Source organism: Eleutherodactylus coqui, chromosome 1 (assembly GCF_035609145.1).
Source record: "Eleutherodactylus coqui strain aEleCoq1 chromosome 1, aEleCoq1.hap1, whole genome shotgun sequence".
NCBI lineage: Eukaryota > Metazoa > Chordata > Amphibia > Anura > Eleutherodactylidae > Eleutherodactylus > Eleutherodactylus coqui.
Window position 1 is genome coordinate 159,786,845 of NC_089837.1, and position 22,186 is coordinate 159,809,030.

Genomic DNA, 22,186 nt, shown 5'->3' on the forward strand with positions numbered 1-22,186 from the left:
GCAGGCACAGTTCCCATTGATTGCAATCAGAGCAGTGTTTGTAGTTACAATTGCCAGCCACTACACGGGAGGTCAGCACAGAGACTTCCACTCCAAATACACAGAGGTCAGAGCGGAAGCCTCCACGTCTACCTGCGTATAATAGCCGGCGCTTGTAACTGCAGGCACGGATCACATTAATTTGAATTTGCAGTTACAAGCGCCGGCCACTACACAGAGGTCAGCATGGAGTGTTCCGCTCCGACCTCTGTATTTGCGGCGTCGACAGCATGTCCCCGCACAGCTGACTGGTTGGAGTCCCGAGCGATGGACCACAGCCGATCAACTATTGATGACCTATCCTGATGATAGGTCAATAATAGTAATTACCTGGGAAGCCCCTTTAATCATGGATTGGCCAAAGGCCTTTAGCAAAGCATATCTTCTGAAAGTTCTTTGCATCAAGGCATGGTTCACCCTTCACAATCTTTCTTAAGAAGATATTTTTCAGTAACCAGGCTTTGTGTGCCTTTATTTAATAGTGAAAAAAATCTGAGAACCCCACATTTCCAATCTCATGTCCTTACTTGAAACACCTTTTGCTAATTAGTTCTTGGAGAAATCTAAAACACAGAGGGCCACGTACATCATTGGTTCCTTTGTCAGATACCATAACTCAAAATTTCATGTAAAGTTGAGGGCTCTGTTACATATCCTATAACATGTGAAGCTTCATCAGATTTTACAATAAAAAAATTAACTCACAATATTGTCCATCTCTGACTCGCTCAAATGTAATGTTGCCAATCACTGCTGTTCTGAGCATGTTTGGGCTGCCACTGTAGATCAGATGTCTGATAGCACTTATCAGCTGTTCATTCAGGAATGTTATGATGGAGATGTTTCCATTGTAGGTAAACTTAGAGGTCAAGCTGATGTGATACATGGAGTTCACATATGGGCTGCAGAGAACAAATAGATATTCATTGTATGCTAAAAACTATATAATGTGTGACATTATAGGCAATCAAATACACATGCATTCATGATATATGTATCAGACTTAAAGGGGTTGTCCCTTGTAGATATTGTTCATAGGTAAATCTAGTCCATAATTGGAAACATCATTTGTATTTACACTTCTTAAAATAGTGTTTCTTTTAACAGATATTCCAGGATTAATGTTAGAATAGCGCCACCTGCTGTTTCTATTCTTTGTCCACCTCAGTAATTGTTCTGGACACATGCTCAGTCTCTTGCCTCTCTTTCTTATACACTTTGATATCTGATGTGGTGAGCAGCTGCTTCTGAAGTTGCAGAATCTTCTCTAATGTTGAGCGAGTGATGAGAGAGCAAGACAGCGTTACTGCAGAGAAGCAAGACTGAGTAGGTGTGGTCACCTTGGATCATTTAATGAGATGGACCAGATAAAGAAAGGCTCTTCAATAAGAAGAGCAGGTGGCGCTATTCTAACTTTAGTCCTGGAATATCTAGGGATGTAAAGAATATTTTTGGTAGGACAAACCCTTTAAAGTCTATGTACACCTTCAGGCACACGATTGGGAAGTCCATTAAAGTCAAAGGAGAATCTGACTGCATAAGGCCTCATGTCCAAGGGTGGGTCGGATTCTGCGTGCGGGAGCGTAATCCCACCCTGCCCGTGGCCGAGGACCCTGCATACCTGTACGGGCAGGCCGCGGCGTCTGCTTGGACCCCTCTTCTGCTGGGACATCTGCATTGCAGATGGTCCGCAAGGCTCGCTGTCAGACATGCACAGAACAGATTTTTACCTTTTTTTTAATCTCTTGGTTTCCCGCGGAATCCGCGGCCAGTCTGTAGTGTGAGCTGTGGGCGGGCCACGAATCAGATGGCTTCCATTGACTTCAACAGAAGCTGTCCGTGCGGGAACCACACAGAAGTGGAGCATGCTGCAATTTTTTTTCCGGACCAAAAGGTCTGCAAAACAAATCTGCATGCTTTAATAAATTTGTGGACGCCCATGCTTCCCTATGGGCAGCTTGATTTGTGGATGTACCATGCGGGTGCCCCGTGCGGATTCTGCAAATCAAATCTGCCTGTGGACATAGGGCCTAACTGTCAGCCATGGCCTATTCATTTTAGCACTCATACTCAATCCCTCTGAAGCCACAGTTAAACATAACTATTGCCTTCATAAATCCCCTAATCACCTGCTCACCCTCGCTATCCTGCTGTTACTAACAGCAGAGGACATCTCTCCCAATCCTGGCCCCCCATCTAGTGACCCTAACTATTACTCCCTACCTGCCCCACTGAGACACCCTTCTAGTCCAACCACTAGCCCATGCATATCCTCCCCGGTTTCCTTTCAATGTGCGCTCTGGAATTGTCAATCAACATGCAACAAACTCCCCACCATCTATGACTTTTTCACTACTAAACCCCTAAAGCTGCTAGCTCTAACAGAAATGTAAATACAGCAGTCTGACATGGCCTTCCCTGCTGCACTGTCTTACAATGGCCTGCAGTTCTCCCATACACCGAGACCAGAAGACAGGCGAGGGGGAGGAATAGTAGCTCTTCTCTCCCCGCAATGCACCTTCCAGGTCATCCCCCCCAGCACCCTCACTCACTTTCCCATCATTCGAGGTGCATGCCCTACGGTTTTCCCGTCCATTGTCCATGAGAGTAGCAGTTATCTACCGCCCACCAGGTGCTCCTCGCCTGTTTCTGGATCACTTTGCTGCCGGGCTTCCCCATTTCCTCTCCTGCAAAATCCCAACCCTTATCCTAGGAGACTTAAACATCCCCACTAACGACCCCATCTGCCTCTCAGCTTCTATCTTTCACCTCCTCCCTTGGTCTCTCACAACTCACAGCCTCTCCCACTCACAGGGATGGCAATACTCTGGAACTGGTCTTCTTTCGTCTCTGCTTCCAACTTCACTAACTCCCCTCTCCCGCTCTCGGATCATAACCTCCTCTCTTTCTCTGTCAAGCTTCCTAGTATCTCCCCAACCCCTCCTTCCTCCTGTATGTACAGGAACTTTCAGGCCGTTCACACCCAACATTTTGCAGAGTCCCTACAGTCTTCTCTGTCCCCTATCTCTCTCCTCTCCTGCCCCAACCTGGCTGCCGCACATTACAACACCACTCTCAAACATGCCCTGGATGAAGCGATGCCCCCCCCCCCCTCTCCATAACCCAAGCCATCCGAAATAGACTGCGGCAACCGTGGCTCATGCCTCAAACGCGAGTCATCTGGTGGTGCTCTAGGTGTGTTGAACGGCTGTGGAGGAAGTCTCAAAAGTTCGCAGACTTTCACCAGTTTAAATTCATGCTTAGAACATACAACCTCGCCCTCCACCACGCCAAACAAGTCTACTTCACCTCTCTCGTCTCCTCACTATCCCATAACCCTAAAAGACTCTGACACTTTCCACTCCCTTTTCAGCCCCAAACTGCAGCCCCTTGTGACAGATCTCAGTGCTGAAGAGCTGGCTGCTTACTTCAAAAAGAAAATTGATGACATCCGTCAGGAAATAACCTCCCAATCCCAGACTAGTCTTGTCAGTACTGCATCTAGCTCTTGTTCACTCTCTATACTTAGACCAATCCCAATACAATAGCAAAGCTGTGGCAGCATGTAATGATGTGAAAAAAAAAGCTTCTTCATTAAAGGAGCATATTTTATTGTTTCACAGTTTTAAAAGAGGCGACGTTTCGACCTACAAACAAGGTCTTTTTCAAGCCAACAAACTAGTGAAAACACGGTTCAGACTCCATGTTCCGTAACAGCCCCCTGTCTGGAGTTGTATGATCTCCCACTCCAGATAGGAAATGTTAGTAAGAAGTTAGGCTTGCAGTTAGATTCAACGTGACTTTAACCTACTTGGTTAACTGACTTTCTCACATTTAGGTTTCTTTCACATGGGGGCATATTGGCCGGCGTTTTCACGGCCGACCAATATACGCTTCCATCTGGGGCGTAGAAGCCTGTGAAAGGGCGCACAAATCTAACGTTTGTGCACCTGTTCACACAACATGGGGCCCGGTGCATATGCGCCGAGATCACCATGCTTTCGACCATTTCCCCTCCCTCCCCATCCCAGGCTCACCTGTCTTTTCCTCCCCGCTGGCTCTCTGCAATGGGAGGGGGCGAAGCCAAGCGCCATCCTGTCCCGCCTCCTCCCATTGATGGCTATGGACATAGGGTGGGGAAGCGGTCCCTTGCCCACAGCCAGCAATGGGAGGAGGTAGGACGAGATGGCGCTTAGCTCCGCCCCTGTCCTGCCCCCTCCCATTGCAGAGAGCCAGCGGGGAGGAGAAGACAGGTGAGCCTGCATGGAGGGAAAAGAGCTAAACTCCCTCCCACCTGCGGCTGCTGCATGGGCTCCTATAGGAGCCCATGCAGCGGGCGACGAATTCTGGCCCAAAAGATAGTTTCAGGACTATCTTTTGGGCCTGGCGTAAAAAAGTCCGTCACTATATTGGGCTGGCCGGGCGTTTTTACACAGCGTATATCAGCCGGCCGTGAAAACAGACGGCTGATATACGCTCCTGAGAAAGAATGAATACCCACTTGCATTTTTCTTGCACGTTTTTTATGTGATATCGATGCATTTTTTTCACACGATTGTCAATGGGACTTTCTAATGTTAAAAATGCATCACAAGTTTGTGCTTTGCAATTTTTGTGCGATGCGTTTTTAACATTAGAAAGTCCCATTGACAATCGCGTGAAAAAAATGCAGTGATATCGCATAAAAAAAACACGCAAGAAAAACGCGAGTAACAAGTAACACTAGAACTGCTGTGATCTTTTTTTTTTTTAACTGCATTGCTCTGAACTGCTGAAGAAGTCATAAATGACTCCCACAGTGCTTCTAGTGTTAAGCTGCCTATCAGCAGAAAACAGGTAGCTTTTACGACACTCAATTGGTGTGAATGGAAATAACAGAGGGAGGGACTGACACAATTGTTATTTCATAACCATAATCCCCAATGTCATCAATAGAGTATCAACAGGGCAGATCTGGAATGAGGACTAGATGGCTGTCTAAGGCATCATTTTTTTGCAATTTACAAGGAGCTCAACTATAGGGAATTTAGCAGATTACAGTATATCATTTATGGAGGTTTGATTGAAGATTGCAGTGTAACGTATACACTGTATACAAGTGTATCAGCTTCCTTGTGTTTTTTATTCCCAGCAGAGGTATAGTTTCCATCAGACTCTGCACAAATAGTATACTGCCTGTATATTTCTGTTATGTCATTCTTTATGCTGCACATGCCATATTACACCTCACTCATTTCCACAGCTGACATCAGTGTGTGCCAGATAATAATTTACCTTGTATTCATGCATGAACATTTTGGCAAATATTTAAATTAAAGGAGGGGAGGGGGGGGGGGGGGCTAGCATGTCTTAAAACCTGGACAAGTTGTACTTACTATATTCTAAAATGACTGATATTCACAATTCTGTTCACTGGGAGCCGTCTCATAAACTCTGCAACCTACAGTCCAAAATACAAAACACAGAAGGAAGTTGGTAAACTGTAGTCATGCATCCAATGGATTATTATGTTACTACTGCTATTAGTACTATTTCTTCCAACACTAGAACTAAGAATGCTAATAACAGCAAGACAAATAGTATGTTATATAGTATAGTATGAGCCCATTTGAGGCCTTATTTACACAACCGTATATACACAGCTATTTAGCCACGTCAAAAAAACGCTCAAAAATCACAACAATCTGGAGCATTGGATTTCAATGTATTCATTCAGATGAACTTTTCTTGGGTGCATAAAAAAATCGTGCAAGGAAAAATAGCCTTGCCCCTATCTTTTACCGAAATATGCTGGAAGCTCTCATAGACTTCTATGGAGGCATAAAAAAAAAAAGGCAAGAGTTACCCTGCGTACAATGCTGGGAAAAGAAGACAACTGCTTCTATTTAAGCATTAGCTGTCATTCTGAGGATTTCTGCTGATCAATGTATTACTGCGCTGCAGTGTAATTATTTGCAGATATGTAGCAGCTGCCCGTGTGAATGGCAGGAAATGGCCCTTGAAGGTCCAACTCCCTTTATCTTAATAAAAAAAAATGCTGTTATCTAGTTGATATGCACCTTACTTACTGTGCGGTTAGCCGCTTCGGCTGTTAGATTTACTCTTGAACTCATTCTTAGGTGTAAAGTTCGTTGAGGTGTATCTGACATAATGAGAGCACAGGTTACAATACTGATAAGAAAATACTTTTTCTATAAGGAAAAAACAAACTCTTCCCATCGTGACAGATTTTTTTTCCCCTCAGATACAAATTTCCAACAAGCAAGAAACTAAAAGAAACTTGTCAGGTCCCGTACACTGCCTAGGCTGCGAGCAGCAAGATATAGTGACAGACACACTGATTTCAGCAGTCTATCACTTGTGCCAATCAGTTTAGTGGTCTTGCAAATCTTACTTATGAGAATTTGCAGGACTGGACCAAAGATGAGTCAATGAAGTTGATGCATATTCATATACTTCCTCACGCTCCGCCCTCCTCCAGATGCTGATTGATAGGTTTCTCTATGGCAGTGATGGCGAACCTTTTAGAGACTGAGTGCCCAAACTGCAACCCAAAACCCACTTATTTACTGAAAAGTGCCAACACGTCAGGGGACGGAGCTTATCACGACGTATGATTTTACCTCTGGGTCATTCCGTGTCAGTTCAACCAACGCTCCCAGTCGACCATCTCAGATTTCAATGAAACTTTGCACAAAGATAGACCCTGGCCCTAAACTAAGATAGCCAGAATATTAGGCTTCAAAGTGCTTTGGTTCACGAGCTACAGGTCTTAATCTAGGGGGTTGTCATGTGATTACAGCGCGCAACCTGAAAAAAGTGGCGATTTCAATCCATTGCCAAGCCAGTTCCAATGACTCTAGAGCAATGAAACTTCACACACTAGGAGAACTTTTGGTGCTGAATCCAGCTAAGCTCCTCAGACTGCCACTCTTATCATCATTCTGCCACCATTGCATGTCAAAATAGCTGCAAAATTCTATCGCGCAAAATAAAACTCATATTTTAAGCAGTAATAACTCAATCAATGCAATCCAACTCAGCTATGAATTTATCAATGTGTACTCCATAGAAATGTTTCTCATTATTCACATTATGGACCCAAAAGGATGCATAGCTCTTAAGATACAATGAGTCAAAAATGGCAAAAAACACTTTTTTGCTAATTTTTCCCTTTTTCAAAGGCGAAAATCGGAATGTACTCCATTTTTATTTTTTTTTCATTTTTGTTCTATTTGGAAGAGAATGTTTTGCTCTACAAGAATCGATGTTTTTCATTTTGTTCCCAGACCTTCTAGATGGGAAAATATCAATGCCTGTGAAGGTCCTATGCACTTGCGAAGGTCAAATAATAAAATAAGTGTAAGTTTTGCATGGATGTATAATTAGTTTAGAAATCATGAGAAGGTAAATTATTTTTGGAATGAGACAACTTTTTGTGCTCAAGAAACTTATGTGATCAAAAATTGCATGGCGAGTTCAGGTGAGCCACAAGCTTTGGCCTAAAATGGTCAGAATATCATTGAGTGTTGCATAATGATTGTGGTATATTACAGTGATCACTGGGCTTATTTAGCACTCTATCCATATTGGAAACTAAGATTATCTACGGCTAGCATTTGTGTAATAAATAACTAGTTATGTGATCAAAAATTGCATGGCGAGTTCAGGTGAGCCACAAGCTTTGGCATAAGATGGTCAGAATATCATTGAGTGTTGCATAATGATTGTGGTATATTACAGTGATCACTGGGCTTATTTAGCACTCTATCCATATTGGATACTAAGATCATCTAAGGCTAGCATTTGTGTAATAAATGCAATTTTTGATCACATAACTAGTTATTTATTACACAAATGCTAGCCGTAGATAATCTTAGTATCCAATATGGATAGGGTGCTAAATAAGCCCAGTGATCACTGTAATATACCACAATCATTATGCAACACTCAATGATATTCTGACCATCTTAGGCCAAAGCTTGTGGCTCACCTGAACTCGCCATGCAATTTTTGATCACATAAGTTTCTTGAGCACAAAAAGTTGTCTCATTCCAAAAATAATTTACCTTCTCATGATTTCTAAACTAATTATACATCCATGCAAAACTTACACTTATTTTATTATTTAACCCTCGCAAGTGCATAGGACCTTCACAGGCATTGATATTTTCCCATCTAGAAGGTCTGGGAACAAAATGAAAAACATCGATTCTTGTAGAGCAAAAAATTCTCTTCCAAATAGAACAAAAATGAAAAAAAAATAAAAATGGAGTACATTCCGATTTTCGCCTTTGAAAAAGGGAAAAATTAGCAAAAAAGTGTTTTTTGCCATTTTTGACTCATTGTATCTTAAGAGCTATGCATCCTTTTGGGTCCATAATGTGAATAATGAGAAACATTTCTATGGAGTACACATTGATAAATTCATAGCTGAGTTGGATTGCATTGATTATGAGTTATTACTGCTTAAAATATGAGTTTTATTTTGCGCGATAGAATTTTTCAGCTACTTTGACATGCAATGGTGGCAGAATGATGATAAGAGTGGCAGTCTGAGTAGCTTAGCTGGATTCAGCACCAAAAGTTCTCCTAGTGTGTGAAGTTTCATTGCTCTAGAGTCATTGGAACTGGCTTGGCAATGGATTGAAATCGCCACTTTTTTCAGGTTGCGCGCTGTAATCACATGACAACCCCCTAGATTAAGACCTGTAGCTCGTGAACCAAAGCACTTTGAAGCCTAATATTCTGGCTATCTTAGTTTAGGGCCAGGGTCTATCTTTGTGCAAAGTTTCATTGAAATCTGAGATGGTCGACCGGGAGCGTTGGTTGAACTGACACGGAATGACCCCTCTCTCGTTCTAAAAAGGACAGGGACTTTTCAAAATAGACAGTGTGTAGATTTTGACTGCTTTTTGGATGCGGAAATGCTGCAGAATGTCCTCAGCGGAAATTTCAGTGGAAAATTCTGCAGCATTTCTGCATCCAAAAAACAGTCAAAAACTGCATCCTGTCTATTTTGAAAGAGCCCTGCCCATTTCTGTGACTTGTAAACATTCCCCAACGATAATATCGACACCCCACAGTGGCCCCCAGCGTAATAGCGAAACCCCACCGCGACCCCCCACAGCGGCCCCCAGCGTAATAGCGAAACCCCACACAGGCCCCCAGCGTAATAGCGAAACCCCACAGCGACCCACAGCATAATAGCGACCCCCCACAGCGGCCCCCAGCGTAATAGCGACCCTCCCACAGCGGCCTCCAGAGTAATAGGGAGGACTCTGCGACCCCCCACAGCCTAATGCTGTACAAATGAGTTATTCATTCATGCTGATCATAGTTCTACTGTGAATAACAATAATTCACTCACAAAGTAAATGTAATATAAAAATCTTATAGCCTATCAGAAGGTTAATAAATATAAACTCCATAGCGCTTTGTAAAGGGGCTATCCTGGAAGTCCACAAATGAAGCTAACAGCAGGAAATGTAATACATTAAAAAAAACACTCAAAATCTCCAGCAACATCAGAGATCCCACCAGCTGGGATCTTCTGTCCTCTGATTTTAAGGGGTTAAATAAGAACTGCTGGATAATACAAGACTGAACGATAACAATCAGTGTAAATGACTGAACAATAGAGATGAGCGAACGTACTCGTCCGAGCTTGATACTCGGGCGAATATTAGCATGTTCGGGATGCTCGGTACTCGTAACGAGTACCACGCGATGTTCTGGTTACTTTCAGTTTCCTCTCTGAGACGTTAGCGCGCTTTTCTGGCCAATTGAAAGACAGGGAAGGCATTACAACTTCCCCCTGTGACGTTCAAGCCCTATACCACCCCCCTGCTGTGAGTGGCTGGGGAGATCAGATGTCACCCGAGTATAAAAGTCGGCCCCTCCCGCGGCTCGGCTCAGATGCCTTGTGAGTTAGCTGAGGGAAAGTGCTATCTTGGTGGAGCTGCTATAGGGAGAGCGTTAGGAGTTAGTGTAGGCTTCAAGAACCCCAACGGTCTTTCTCAGGGCCACATCTAACCGTGTGCAGTACTGTGTTAGCACTGTATTTTATTTTTTTTTCAAAATTGGATCTGCAGAGCATTGCGCCCTGCAATAGGGACAGAAGTGGTGGTTAGGCAGGGAGAGTGTTAGCAGTGAGTGTAGGCTTCAAGAACCCCAACGGTCCTTTCTAGGGCCACATCTATCCGTGTGCAGTACTGTCCAGGCTGCTGTTAGCAGTGTTGCATTTTTTTTTTTTTTTCTCAAAACCGGCTGTGCAGACCATTGCACCCGGCATTAATACTACAGGAATAGAATTGTGTAGGCAGGGCCAGAAGACATACATTATTCATTGAATAGACGCAGTGTGGCTTTTCCTTTGAAAAACAAGGGAAAAAATTCTATTTCGCCTGCCTCTGACAGTCCTCAGGGCTCTGGGTACGTGTGTGCTGCGTGCAGAACGTTAAAAAAAAATCAGACGCAGCCAGCTACGTTTTACTGCAGGCTTGCGCCAATTTTTTTCCTGCATGGGAAATCCCTGATCTGCTGTAGCGAATAACTTTGCATCACTGCAGTTCTCTGACACATTTGCAGGGCCACAACACAGTTATTAAACTTAGTAGTATTCATTGAATACACGCAGTGTGGCTTGTCCTTTGAAAAACAAGGGAAAAAATTCTATTTTGGCTGCAGGCTTGCGCCAATTTTTTTCCTGCATGGGAAATCCCTGATCTGCTGTAGCGAATAACTTTGCATCACTGCAGTTCTCTGACACATTTGCAGGGCCACAACACAGTTATTAAACTTAGTAGTATTCATTGAATACACGCAGTGTGGCTTGTCCTTTGAAAAACAAGGGAAAAAATTCTATTTTGGCTGCAGGCTTGCGCCAATTTTTTTCCTGCATGGGAAATCCCTGATCTGCTGTAGCGAATAACTTTGCATCACTGCAGTTCTCTGACACATTTGCAGGGCCACAACACAGTTATTAAACTTAGTAGTATTCATTGAATACACGCAGTGTGGCTTGTCCTTTGAAAAAGAAGGGAAAAAAATTCTATTTTGGCTGCAGGCTTGCGCCAATTTTTTTCCTGCATGGGAAATCCCTGATCTGCTGTAGTGAATAACTTTGCATCACTGCAGTTCTCTGACACATTTGCAGGGCCACAACACAGTAATTAAACTTAGTAGTATTCATTGAATACACGCAGTGTGGCTTGTCCTTTGAAAAACAAGGGAAAAAATTCTATTTTGGCTGCAGGCTTGCGCCAATTTTTTTCCTGCATGGGAAATCCCTGATCTGCTGTAGCGAATAACTTTGCATCACTGCAGTTCTCTGACACATTTGCAGGGCCACAACACAGTTATTAAACTTAGTAGTATTCATTGAATACACGCAGTGTGGCTTGTCCTTTGAAAAACAAGGGAAAAAATTCTATTTTGGCTGCAGGCTTGCGCCAATTTTTTTCCTGCATGGGAAATCCCTGATCTGCTGTAGCGAATAACTTTGCATCACTGCAGTTCTCTGACACATTTGCAGGGCCACAACACAGTTATTAAACTTAGTAGTATTCATTGAATACACGCAGTGTGGCTTGTCCTTTGAAAAACAAGGGAAAAAATTCTATTTTGGCTGCAGGCTTGCGCCAATTTTTTTCCTGCATGGGAAATCCCTGATCTGCTGTAGCGAATAACTTTGCATCACTGCAGTTCTCTGACACATTTGCAGGGCCACAACACAGTTATTAAACTTAGTAGTACTCATTGAATACACGCAGTGTGGCTTGTCCTTTGAAAAACAAGGGAAAAAATTCTATTTTGGCTGCAGGCTTGCGCCAATTTCTTTCCTGGCTTGGAAATCACTGGTAATACACCATGCTGAGGGGTAGGGGTAGGCCTAGAGGACGTGGACGCGGCCGAGGACGCGTAGGCCCAAGTGAGGGTGTGGGCACAGGCCGAGCTCCTGATCCAGGTGTGTCGCAGCCGACTGCTGCGCGATTAGGAGAGAGGCACGTTTCTGGCGTCCCCACATTCATCGCCCAATTAATGGGTCCACGCGGGAGACCTTTATTAGAAAATGAGCAGTGTGAGCAGGTCCTGTCGTGGATGGCAGAAAGTGCTTCGAGCAAGCTATCATCCACCCAGAGTTCTGCGCCATCCAGTGCTGCAAATCCGAATCCTCTGTCTGCTGCTCCTCCTTCCTCCCAGCCTCCTCACTCCCTACAATGACACATGCTCAGGAGCGGGAAGACTCCCAGGAACTGTTCTTGGGCCCCTGCTCAGATTGGGCAGCAGTGGTTCCTCTCCCACCAGAGGAGTTTATCGTCACTGATGCACAACCATTGGAAAGTTCCCAGGGTCCGGGGGATGAGGCTGGGGACTTCCGGCAACTGTCTCAAGACCTTTCAGTGGGTGAGGAGGACGATGACGATGAGACACAGTTGTCTTGCAGTGAGGTAGTAGTAAGGGCAGTAAGTCCGAGGGAGGAGCGCACAGAGGATTCGGAGGAAGAGCAGCAGGACGATGAGGTGACTGACCCCACCTGGTGTGCAACGCCTACTCAGGACAGGTCTTCAGAGGGGCAGGCAAGGGCAGCAGCAGGGCAGGTTGCAAGAGGCAGTGCGGTGGCCAGGGGTGGAGGCAGGGCCAGACCGAATAATCCACCAACTGTTTCCCAAAGCGCACCCTCGCGCCATGCCACCCTGCAGAGGCCGAGGTGCTCTAAGGTCTGGCAGTTTTTCACAGAGACGCCTGACGACCGACGAACAGTGGTGTGCAACCTTTGTCGCGCCAAGATCAGCCGGGGAGCCACCACCAACAGCCTCACCACCACCAGCATGCGCAGACATATGATGGCCAAGCACCCCACAAGGTGGGACGAAGGCCGTTCACCGCCTCCGGTTTGCACCGCTGCCTCTCCCCCTGTGCCCCAACCTGCCACTGAGATCCAACCCCCCTCTCAGGACACAGGCACTACTGTCTCCTGGCCTGCACCCACACCCTCACCTCCGCTGTCCTCGGCCCCATCCACCAATGTCTCGCACCGCACAGTCCAGCCGTCGCTAGCGCAAGTGTTGGAGCGCAAGCGCAAGTACGCCGCCATGCACCCGCACGCTCAATCGTTAACCGTCCACATAGCCAAATTTATCAGCCTTGAGATGCTGCCGTATAGGGTTGTGGAAACGGAGGCTTTCAAAGCTATGATGGCGGCGGCGGCCCCGCGCTACTCAGTTCCCAGTCGCCACTACTTTTCCCGATGTGCCGTCCCAGCCCTGCACGACCACGTCTCCCGCAACATTGTACGCGCCCTCACCAATGCGGTTAGTGGCAAGGTCCACTTAACTACGGACACGTGGACAAGCACAGGCGGGCAGGGCCACTACATCTCCCTGACGGCACATTGGGTGAATTTAGTGGAGGCTGGGACAGAGTCAGAGCCTGGGACCGCTCACGTCCTACCCACCCCCAGAATTGCGGGCCCCAGCTCGGTGGTGGTATGTTCGGCGGTGTATGCTTCCTCCACTAAAGCACCCTCCTCCTCCTCCTCCTCAACCTCTGTCTCGCAATCTAGATGTGTCAGCAGCAGCAGGACGTCGCCAGCAGTCGGTGTCGCGCGGCGTGGCAGCACAGCGGTGGGCAAACGTCAGCAGGCCGTGCTGAAACTACTCAGCTTAGGAGATAGGAGGCACACGGCCCACGAACTGCTGCAGGGTCTGACAGAGCAGACCGACCGTTGGCTTGCGCCGCTGAGCCTCCAACCGGGCATGGTTGTGTGTGACAACGGCCGTAACCTGGTGGCGGCTCTGCAGCTCGGCAGCCTCACGCACGTGCCATGCCTGGCCCACGTCTTTAATTTTTGGTGGTTCAGCGCTTTCTGAAAAGCTACCCACGCTTGTCAGACCTGCTCGTAAAGGTGCGCCGGCTCTGCGCACATTTCCGCAAGTCACACACGGACGCTGCCACCCTGTGCACCCTGCAGCATCGGTTTAATCTGCCAGTGCACCGACTGCTGTGCGACGTGCCCACACGGTGGAACTCTACGCTCCACATGTTGGCCAGGCTCTATGAGCAGCGTAGAGCTATAGTGGAATACCAACTCCAACATGGGCGGCGCAGTGGGAGTCAGCCTCCTCAATTCTTTTCAGAAGAGTGGGCCTGGTTGGCAGACATCTGCCAGGTCTTTCGAAACTTTGAGCAGTCTACCCAGGTGGTGAGCGGCGATGCTGCAATCATTAGCGTCACCATTCCTCTGCTATGCATCTTGATAAGTTCCCTGCAAACCATAAAGGCAGCCGCTTTGCGCTAGGAAACAGAGCCGGGGGAAGACAGTATGTCGCTGGATAGTCAGAGCACCCTCCTGTCTATATCTCAGCGCGTTCAGGAGGAGGAGGAGGAGCATGAGGAGGAGGGGGAAGAGACAGCTTGGCCCACTGCTGACGGTACCCATGCTGCTTGCCTGTCATCATTTCAGCGTGTATGGCCTGAGGAGGAGGAGGAGGAGGAGGAGGAGGAGGATCCTGAAAGTGATCTTCCTAGTGCAGACAGCCATGTGTTGCGTACAGGTACCCTGGCACACATGGCTGACTTCATGTTAGGATGCCTTTCTCGTGACCCTTGCGTTACACGCATTCTGGCCACTACGGATTACTGGGTGTACACACTGCTCGACCCACGCTATAAGGAGAACCTTCCCACTCTCATTCCCGAAGAGGAAAGGGGTTCGAGAGTGTTGCTATACCACAGGACCCTGGCGGACAAGCTGATGGTAAAATTCCCATCCGACAGCGCTAGTGGCAGAAGGCGCAGTTCCGAGCGCCAGGTAGCAGGGGAGGTGCGGAGATCGAGCAGCATGTACAGCCCAGGCAGTGCAACAGTCTTTAAGGGCCTGGACAGCTTTATGGCTCCCCAGCAAGACTGTGTCACCGCTCCCCAGTCAAGGCTGAGTCGGCGGGAGCACTGTAAAAGGATGGTGAGGGAGGAGTACGTAGCCGATCGCACGACCGTCCTCCGTGACGCCTCTGCCCCCTACAACTACTGGGTGTCCAAGCTGGACACGTGGCCTGAACTCGCGCTGTATGCCCTGGAGGTGCTTGCTTGTCCTGCGGCTAGCGTCTTGTCGGAGAGGGTGTTTAGTGCGGCTGGGGGAATCATCACAGATAAGCGTACCCGCCTGTCAACCGACAGTGCCGACAGGCTAACACTCATCAAGATGAACAAAGCCTGGATTTCCCCAGACTTCTCTTCTCCACCAGCGGACAGCAGCGATACCTAAGCAATATGTAGGTTGCACCCGCGGATGGAAGCATAGTTCTCTCTCACCATCCAAAACGGGGACATTTCTGCTTCATCAATCTGTGTATAATATTCCTCCTCCTCCTCCTCCTGCTCCTCCTCCTGAAACCTCACGTAATCACGCCGAACGGGCAATTTTTCTTAGGGCCACAAGGCTCACTCATATAATTTTTCTTAAAAATTTTTATACGTTTCAATGCTCTTAAAAGCGTTGAAACTTTAACTTGAACCAATTTTTCGTTAAACTGGGCTGCCTCCAGGCCTAGTTACCACTTAAGCCACATTAACCAAAGCGATTAATGGGTTTCACCTGCCATCTTGGTTGGGCATGGCCAATTTTTACTGAGGTACATTAGTACTGTTGGTACACCAATTTTTTGGGGCCCTCACCTACAGTGTAATCATAGCAATTTCTATGTTCTTCGCCTGCACTCATGGTACAGAAAGGTGTATCTACAGCTGCTTCCTTTCGCTGTACTACAGCTGGGAAGCAATTCTTGATAACTTACTCTCTGCAGCTTCTGGAATGTAACTGTTACCAGCTTCTAAGCATCGATCATCAGAAAACATTGGATGGCAGCTACACTTCTGTGCACACGTGCTACCATCTCTTCTGCAGGGCTGTCCATTTCCACAGTAATCAGGATCACAAGGGCCACATGAAATTGTGCATTTATAGCCATTTACTTCAGATCAAACAAATAGAACATACAATCATGTATCTGCAATAATTGTGTGCGGCAGGAGCAAAACGTTGCTAAAATATTTTGGAGGATCCTTAAAGTTAAAGGATTATATTTTTGCATTTCGAAAATTGCTCACACCATAATCCATATAATTTGTAGAAAATGCTACACAAGTATTTCCTCTAATGGTACATAATATTATTTTCTGAAAGAGTGGTAGATGCTTAGACCAAATTCCAGCAGACATGGTTAGAAAAAAAACAAGTGAATTCAAGCATTGCAATACTTCTCTGTGCAGTGCCGGTGTAGTGGCCCAGTACTTCTATTCTTGGCCCACTCCATAATGTCATACATGTCATGTCTTTTGTAGTTGCACTGAGCAAAAGTGCCTTGTCATTCTGTTATGTGTATTGCACAGCTGCAGCAAAAGAGGAGTTAAGTGTTTGCAAGAGACTGGGAGATGTTTGCAATGTATCAGTTATGTCCTGTCACGTGATCCATGTTTTCTATAAGTAGGAGTGTTTTTGGGTGTGGTAGAGAATCCATCACAGAGTTAGAGATTAAGTCAGAGAGAGTTCCAGCCACGTGGGGGTACCTTCAACTCCCATGCTGTGAGACATGGAGGAGGAAGAGCGGTTCCTGATCTTCTTTCTGTGTGCCAGTGACCATGGAGTGAGAGTCCCCAAAAAAGAGAGAGAGTGTTGTTGGTGAGTGAAGGTCCAGCAGGGGCACGCTTGTGCTTTTTTCCTACGCTGACATCCTGTACTTTGGGATCACCGCATAGAGGTACTACAATTCTGTTTACCTACGCAACCGTCCACTTTGGGATCACCAAGTAGAGGTAATAAAATTCTGCTGTCCTACACGGACGTCCTGTGCCCTGGGATCACCATGTAGAGGTACTAAAGAAAATTCTTGTTGTCCTGCACATCTGTCCTGTGTTATCTGTGCCTTTCACCCAGTGTTGACGAGAAGTAAAGGTTTGCCAGGCCCTGACCATTCCCAGTGACCTGAGGTATGTTATACCAGTCTGCGGCTCATTTATTTACCGCCGAGGGCCTTTCCGGTGGGTAACAGAATGGTGGCGTCACCCGTGACAATCCCTATATCTGTTTGCAAGTTTGTTGGGCATCCCTCTCCAAGTGGTGTCCAGAAGAGGCCCAGTGCTGCCCTGGCCGAGGCTACACGTGTCCCTCTGGGATTGCCCTCCCAGCTCCTCAACGTACGTCCTGTGTCTGGGGTCACCCTATGGGATACTGTGCCGGGAATGCAGAATCAGTTGAGCGGGCTGTTCCCATAATCAGTGTAACATAACTTCTGCCAGGATGGATGTAGTGGAGCTGTGTGTGTGATGTGTGGACATCAGAATGGATGGAACAGAGCTGTGTGTGTGATGTCTGGGAATCAGGATGGATGTAGTGGAGCTGTGTGTGTGATGTCTGGGGACCAGGATGGATGTACCACAGCTGTGTGTGTGATGTCTGGGAATCAGGATGGATGTAGGGGAGCTGTGTGTGTAATGTCTAGGGATCAGGATGGATAGAGCAGAGCTGTGTGTGGGGGGGTCAGGATGGATGTAGTGGAGCTGTGTGTGATATCTGGGGATCAGGATGGATGTAGCAGTGCTGTGTGTGTCATGTTGGGGGATCTGGATTGATGTAGCGGAGCTGTGTGTGTGATATCTTGGGACCAGGATGGATGTAGCAGAGCTCTGTGTGTGATGTCTGGGGGTCAGGATAGATGGAGTACAGCTTAGTGTATGACGTCTGAGGGTCAGGACGCATGGAGTAGAACTTGGTATATGATGTCTGGGGATCGGGATGGATGTAGCAGAGCTATGTGTGTTATGTGTGGGGATCAGGATGGATAGAGCAGAGCAGTGTGTGTGTGATGTCTGGGGACCAGGATGGATGTATCGGAGCTCTTTGTGTTTGATGTCTAGGTATCAGGATGGATGTAGTGGAGCTGTGTGTGTGATGTCTGGGGATCAGGATGGATGTAGCGGAGCTGTGTGTTATGTGTGGGGATCAGGATGGATGTAGCGGAGCAGTGTGTGTGATGTCTGGGGACCAGTATAGCTGTAGCGGAGCTGTGTGTGTGATGTCTGGGGGTCAGGATGGATGTATGGAGCTGTGTGCGTTAAATCTGGGGATTTGGATGGATGTAGCAGAGCTGTGTGTGTGATGCCTGGGGATCAGGATGGATGTAACTGAGCTGTGTGTGTGATGTGTGGGGATCAGGATGGATGGAGTACAGCTGTGTGTGTCATGTCGGGGGATCGGGATGGATGTAGCGGAGCTATGTGTGTAATGCCTGGGGATCAGGATAGATTAAGAAGAGATGTGTGTGTGATGTCTGGGGATCAGGATGGATGGAGCAGAGCTGTGAGTGTGATGTCTGAGAATCAAGATGGATGTAGCAGAGCTGTGTGTGTGATCTCTGGGGATCAGGATGGATGTAGCTGAGCTGTGTGTGTGATCTCTGGGGATCAGGATGGATGTAGCAAAGCTGTGTGTGTGAAGTCTGGGGATCAGGACGAATGTAGCGAAGCTGTGTGTTTGATGTCTGGGAACCAGGATGGATGTAGCGGAGCTGTGTGTGTGATGTCTGGGGATCAGGATGAATGTAGTGGAGCTGTGTGTGTGATGTGTAGGGGTCAGCATGGATGTAGCGGAGCTGTGTGTGTGACATGTGGGGGTCAGAATGGATGGAGTAGAGTTGTGTGTGTGTGATGTCTGGGGACCAGGATGGATGTAGCAGAGCTGTGTGTGTGATGTGCGGGGGTAAGGATGGATGGAGTAGAGCTTGATGTATGATATCTGGGGATCGGGATGGATGTAGCGGAGCTGTGTGTGTGATGTCTGGGGGTCAGGATGGATGTCCGGCTGCCCTGCAGCGACAGTGTCAGGACTCGAGGATGAGAGCAGAGGAGCAGTAAATGCGGTACAACGAGGTTTGCACCATGTACTGCATGTAGGCTTGTATGTTTAGGTGGTATACGTTATACCAGCTGTTCATATAATTATGTACTGGACATATCCAGGTTATATCAGCATCACTATATACAGGAGATGTATATCTGCTATATATAGTGATATGAAGCATGCTCGGGTAACCTAGGTATCTCCTATATATAATTATATATGTACTACTGGTATAAGCTAGACATCCCCTGTATATAGTGATATGGAGCATACTGGTATAAACTGGTATATCACTATATACAGCAGCTGTACATACATAATAATATACAGGAGATACTCAGGTTAGGGCTTCTTCACATGGGCGAGCGCAATATATGAATCACAGCCCAATATTGCGCTCCCCACCATGTGAAACCAGTGGATGTGAGGAGTTTTCATGTGAAAACAGCCTCGCATCACTGCAGGGATGGAGGAAATCTCCGCTGCGGCTGTCAGAGCCGCAGCAGAGGATCGAGAGCTTAGACATAAGTCAGTAGTGAAACAGTAAACATGATACAAATAGCGCATTTTTCACTTGCGTTTTTTGGATCAGTGTCTATTTTTTGGCCTTTTTTTTGCTTAGACTTCTCCATGAATAATGGCAGAAAAAAATGCATGCTAAACATAAGTAAACAAATAGTCACCACCCAAAAAACATCAGTGAAAAACTCTTACGTCTGTTAAATCCTTTTTTGGGGAGGAAAAAAAAAAATAACCCAAAAATTGATGGCTCAGGGAAGCCTTAGGGCTTCTGCACACTTGCGTTTTTCTTGCACGTTTTTTTCACACAATATCGCTGCGTTTTTTTCACGCGATTTTCAATGGCACTTTCTAATGCTAAAAATGCATCGCAAGTTGGTGCTTTGCAATTTCTGTGTGATGCATTTTTAACATTAGAAAGTCTTATTGACAATCGCATGAAAAACACGCAGCGATATCGTGTGAAAAAAACGTGCAAGAAAAACTCAAGTGTGCTGGAACCCTTAAAAGAAATTTATCATCTGTGTTCTTTTCACTAAGGAAAACCAGATAGTGAAACATATTCCATTTTTCTCTTTTTTTTTCTATTTTTATTTTCTCATTATAAATTTTCTTTTTATTCTATTGTCTGTACACGACTACGGAGCAGCCATCTTGTCTTTACTGCACTTCACAGCATTTTCAGAGCTGCTTTACTGCAGAACTCAAAGGCCTTTCACACAGTGGACATAAGCTGACCCAATGATTTCTACAGGAGACTATTCCAGCTTGCACTGTGACCTGTGCAAGGATGGGGAGGAGGTAAGCTGTGACTATCACTTTAGCCCTAAGATTCTTGTTAACATTATGTGTATTAGTAGCACCGTGTGAGAGGAGTTTTTCAAAACTAAAATTAACCCCTTCCCGCCCTAGGACGTACCGGTACGTCCTGGGAGCCTGGTACTTCCCGCAACAGGACGTACCGGTACGTCCTGGGGATAGCGCGAGATCACATAAGACCCCGCGCTATCCCGCAGCGGGAGCCGGCTGTCAGTCATAGCCGGAGTCCCGCTGCAACAGCGGGGGGGGGGGGCATCAGAGATGCCCCCCCCCGCTGTTAACCCCTTCCCTGCCGCGATCTAAGTAGATCATGGCAGGGAAACAGTTCACAGAGGGAGCGCGCTCCCTCTGTGTCCCCGTCCGGTTCTCGCGATGTCATCGCGAGAGCCTGGCCTGTCACCATGGCAACAGGGCTCCAGACACTGGCGTCCTGTATTGCCTGTGCCTATAATCGCTGTATAAGCGATAAGGCATGGCAGAGCAGTAGCTCTACCATGCCTTATAACAGCGATCATAGGCAAAGTGCTGCAAGTCCCTCAGAGGGACTCGAATAGTGTAAAAAAAAAGAAAAGAAAAGTGTAAAAAAAAGAAAAATGTAAAAAAAAATGTAAAAAACCCCCCTTTTTTATGCTTTTTCTAATATTAGCATAAAAAAAGGTAAAAAAAATTCAAACCCCACATATTGGGTATTGACGCGTCCATAACGATGCGTACAGAAAGTTGAACATGCTTTTTATTTTGTATGACAAAAAGCGTTAAAAAAACCGCTAAAAAACAGAGGCAAAATGCTAATTTTTAGCATTTTGCCTCCCAAAAAATGCAATAAAAGTGATCAAAAAAGCCGTACATTTCCCAAAATGGTACCAATAAAAACTACAGCTCGTCTCACAAAAAATAAGCCCCCATAGAGCTCTGTACATTAAAAAATAAAAAAGTTACAGGACTTTGAATGCAGCTATAGAGAAAAAAAAGATTTCCAAAAAAAGGGGGTTTTATTGCAAAAAAGTGTAAAAACCTAGAAAAAATATAACAATTTTGGTATCGTTGTAACTGTACCAACCCGCAGAAAAAATTTAGTGTGTCATTTATGCTACATGATTAACGCTGTAAAAAAAAGAAGAAAAAAAAAGGCAGAATTGATGCATTTCTCTCCCTGTTATCATAAAAAAAAAAAAAAAAGTTTTACGATATGATCTATGTACCCAAAAGTGGCACCGATAAAGACTACAGTTCGCCACGCAAAAAACAAGCCCTTATACGGCCGCATCCACGGAAAAATAAAAAAGTTATGGCTTTTGAAAAATGGAGATGGAAAAATACCAAAAAATCGCTTGGTCCTCAACGCCAAAATAGGCCGTGTCATTAAGGGGTTAATCAAGGGCTCTCTTAGGTCCACTATGAGTCAGGCTTGGCTCTCTGGTTTAGCCATCTTGTCAATTGAAAACAAAGTAGCGAAAGGAATAGATTTTAGTGATGCGATTTCAAAATTTTCAAAGAACAAAGTTAGGAGACCAAGGTTTCAAGGGTTTGTGCCCACAATGTTAAGTAAATAAACCAGAAAATTACACTTGTAACTGTAAGTATCTTGTCTTTCCTTCTTTTAATAATTTCAAAATTGGGGCGGGGAGGGATGACGAAAACATTTTCCACACCGGGTACCACCTGACCTTGCTACGCCGCTGGGGCATGAAACCTTCAGCGTGGGAACGGCAAAGGATTTGAAAGATGAATTTGCTACAGTTTGGTATTTCCTCCCGTATGTAGCCTATACTAGGCTTTTTTATATGTCAGGAATGCCTTTGGCAATAGTTTTTAGTTCAGATGTTGGAGCAAACCAAATAAAGCCATGTTCGCATTTGCTTTATGCTTTCCGTCCTTCTATTCTATTATAGGAACAGAAAAGCAGAAAGC

General features: G+C 46.0%; 1 protein-coding gene across 1 annotated transcript in view; it reads right to left on the bottom strand.

The window, feature by feature from the left end:
- Positions 1–16,009, bottom strand: part of LOC136631408 (mucin-4-like) — a 32,592-nt gene extending 16,583 nt beyond the window's left edge. Inside the window, exons 1-4 of the mRNA XM_066605725.1 lie at positions 15,837–16,009; positions 6,108–6,181; positions 5,415–5,479; positions 745–941 (exon numbers count right to left, since the gene is read on the bottom strand). Of these exons, the coding sequence (XP_066461822.1) occupies positions 745–941; positions 5,415–5,479; positions 6,108–6,181; positions 15,837–15,897 (397 nt within the window). The 5' untranslated portion in view covers positions 15,898–16,009. The remainder of the gene's footprint in view (positions 1–744; positions 942–5,414; positions 5,480–6,107; positions 6,182–15,836) is intronic.
- Positions 16,010–22,186: the final 6,177 nt, after the last annotated feature.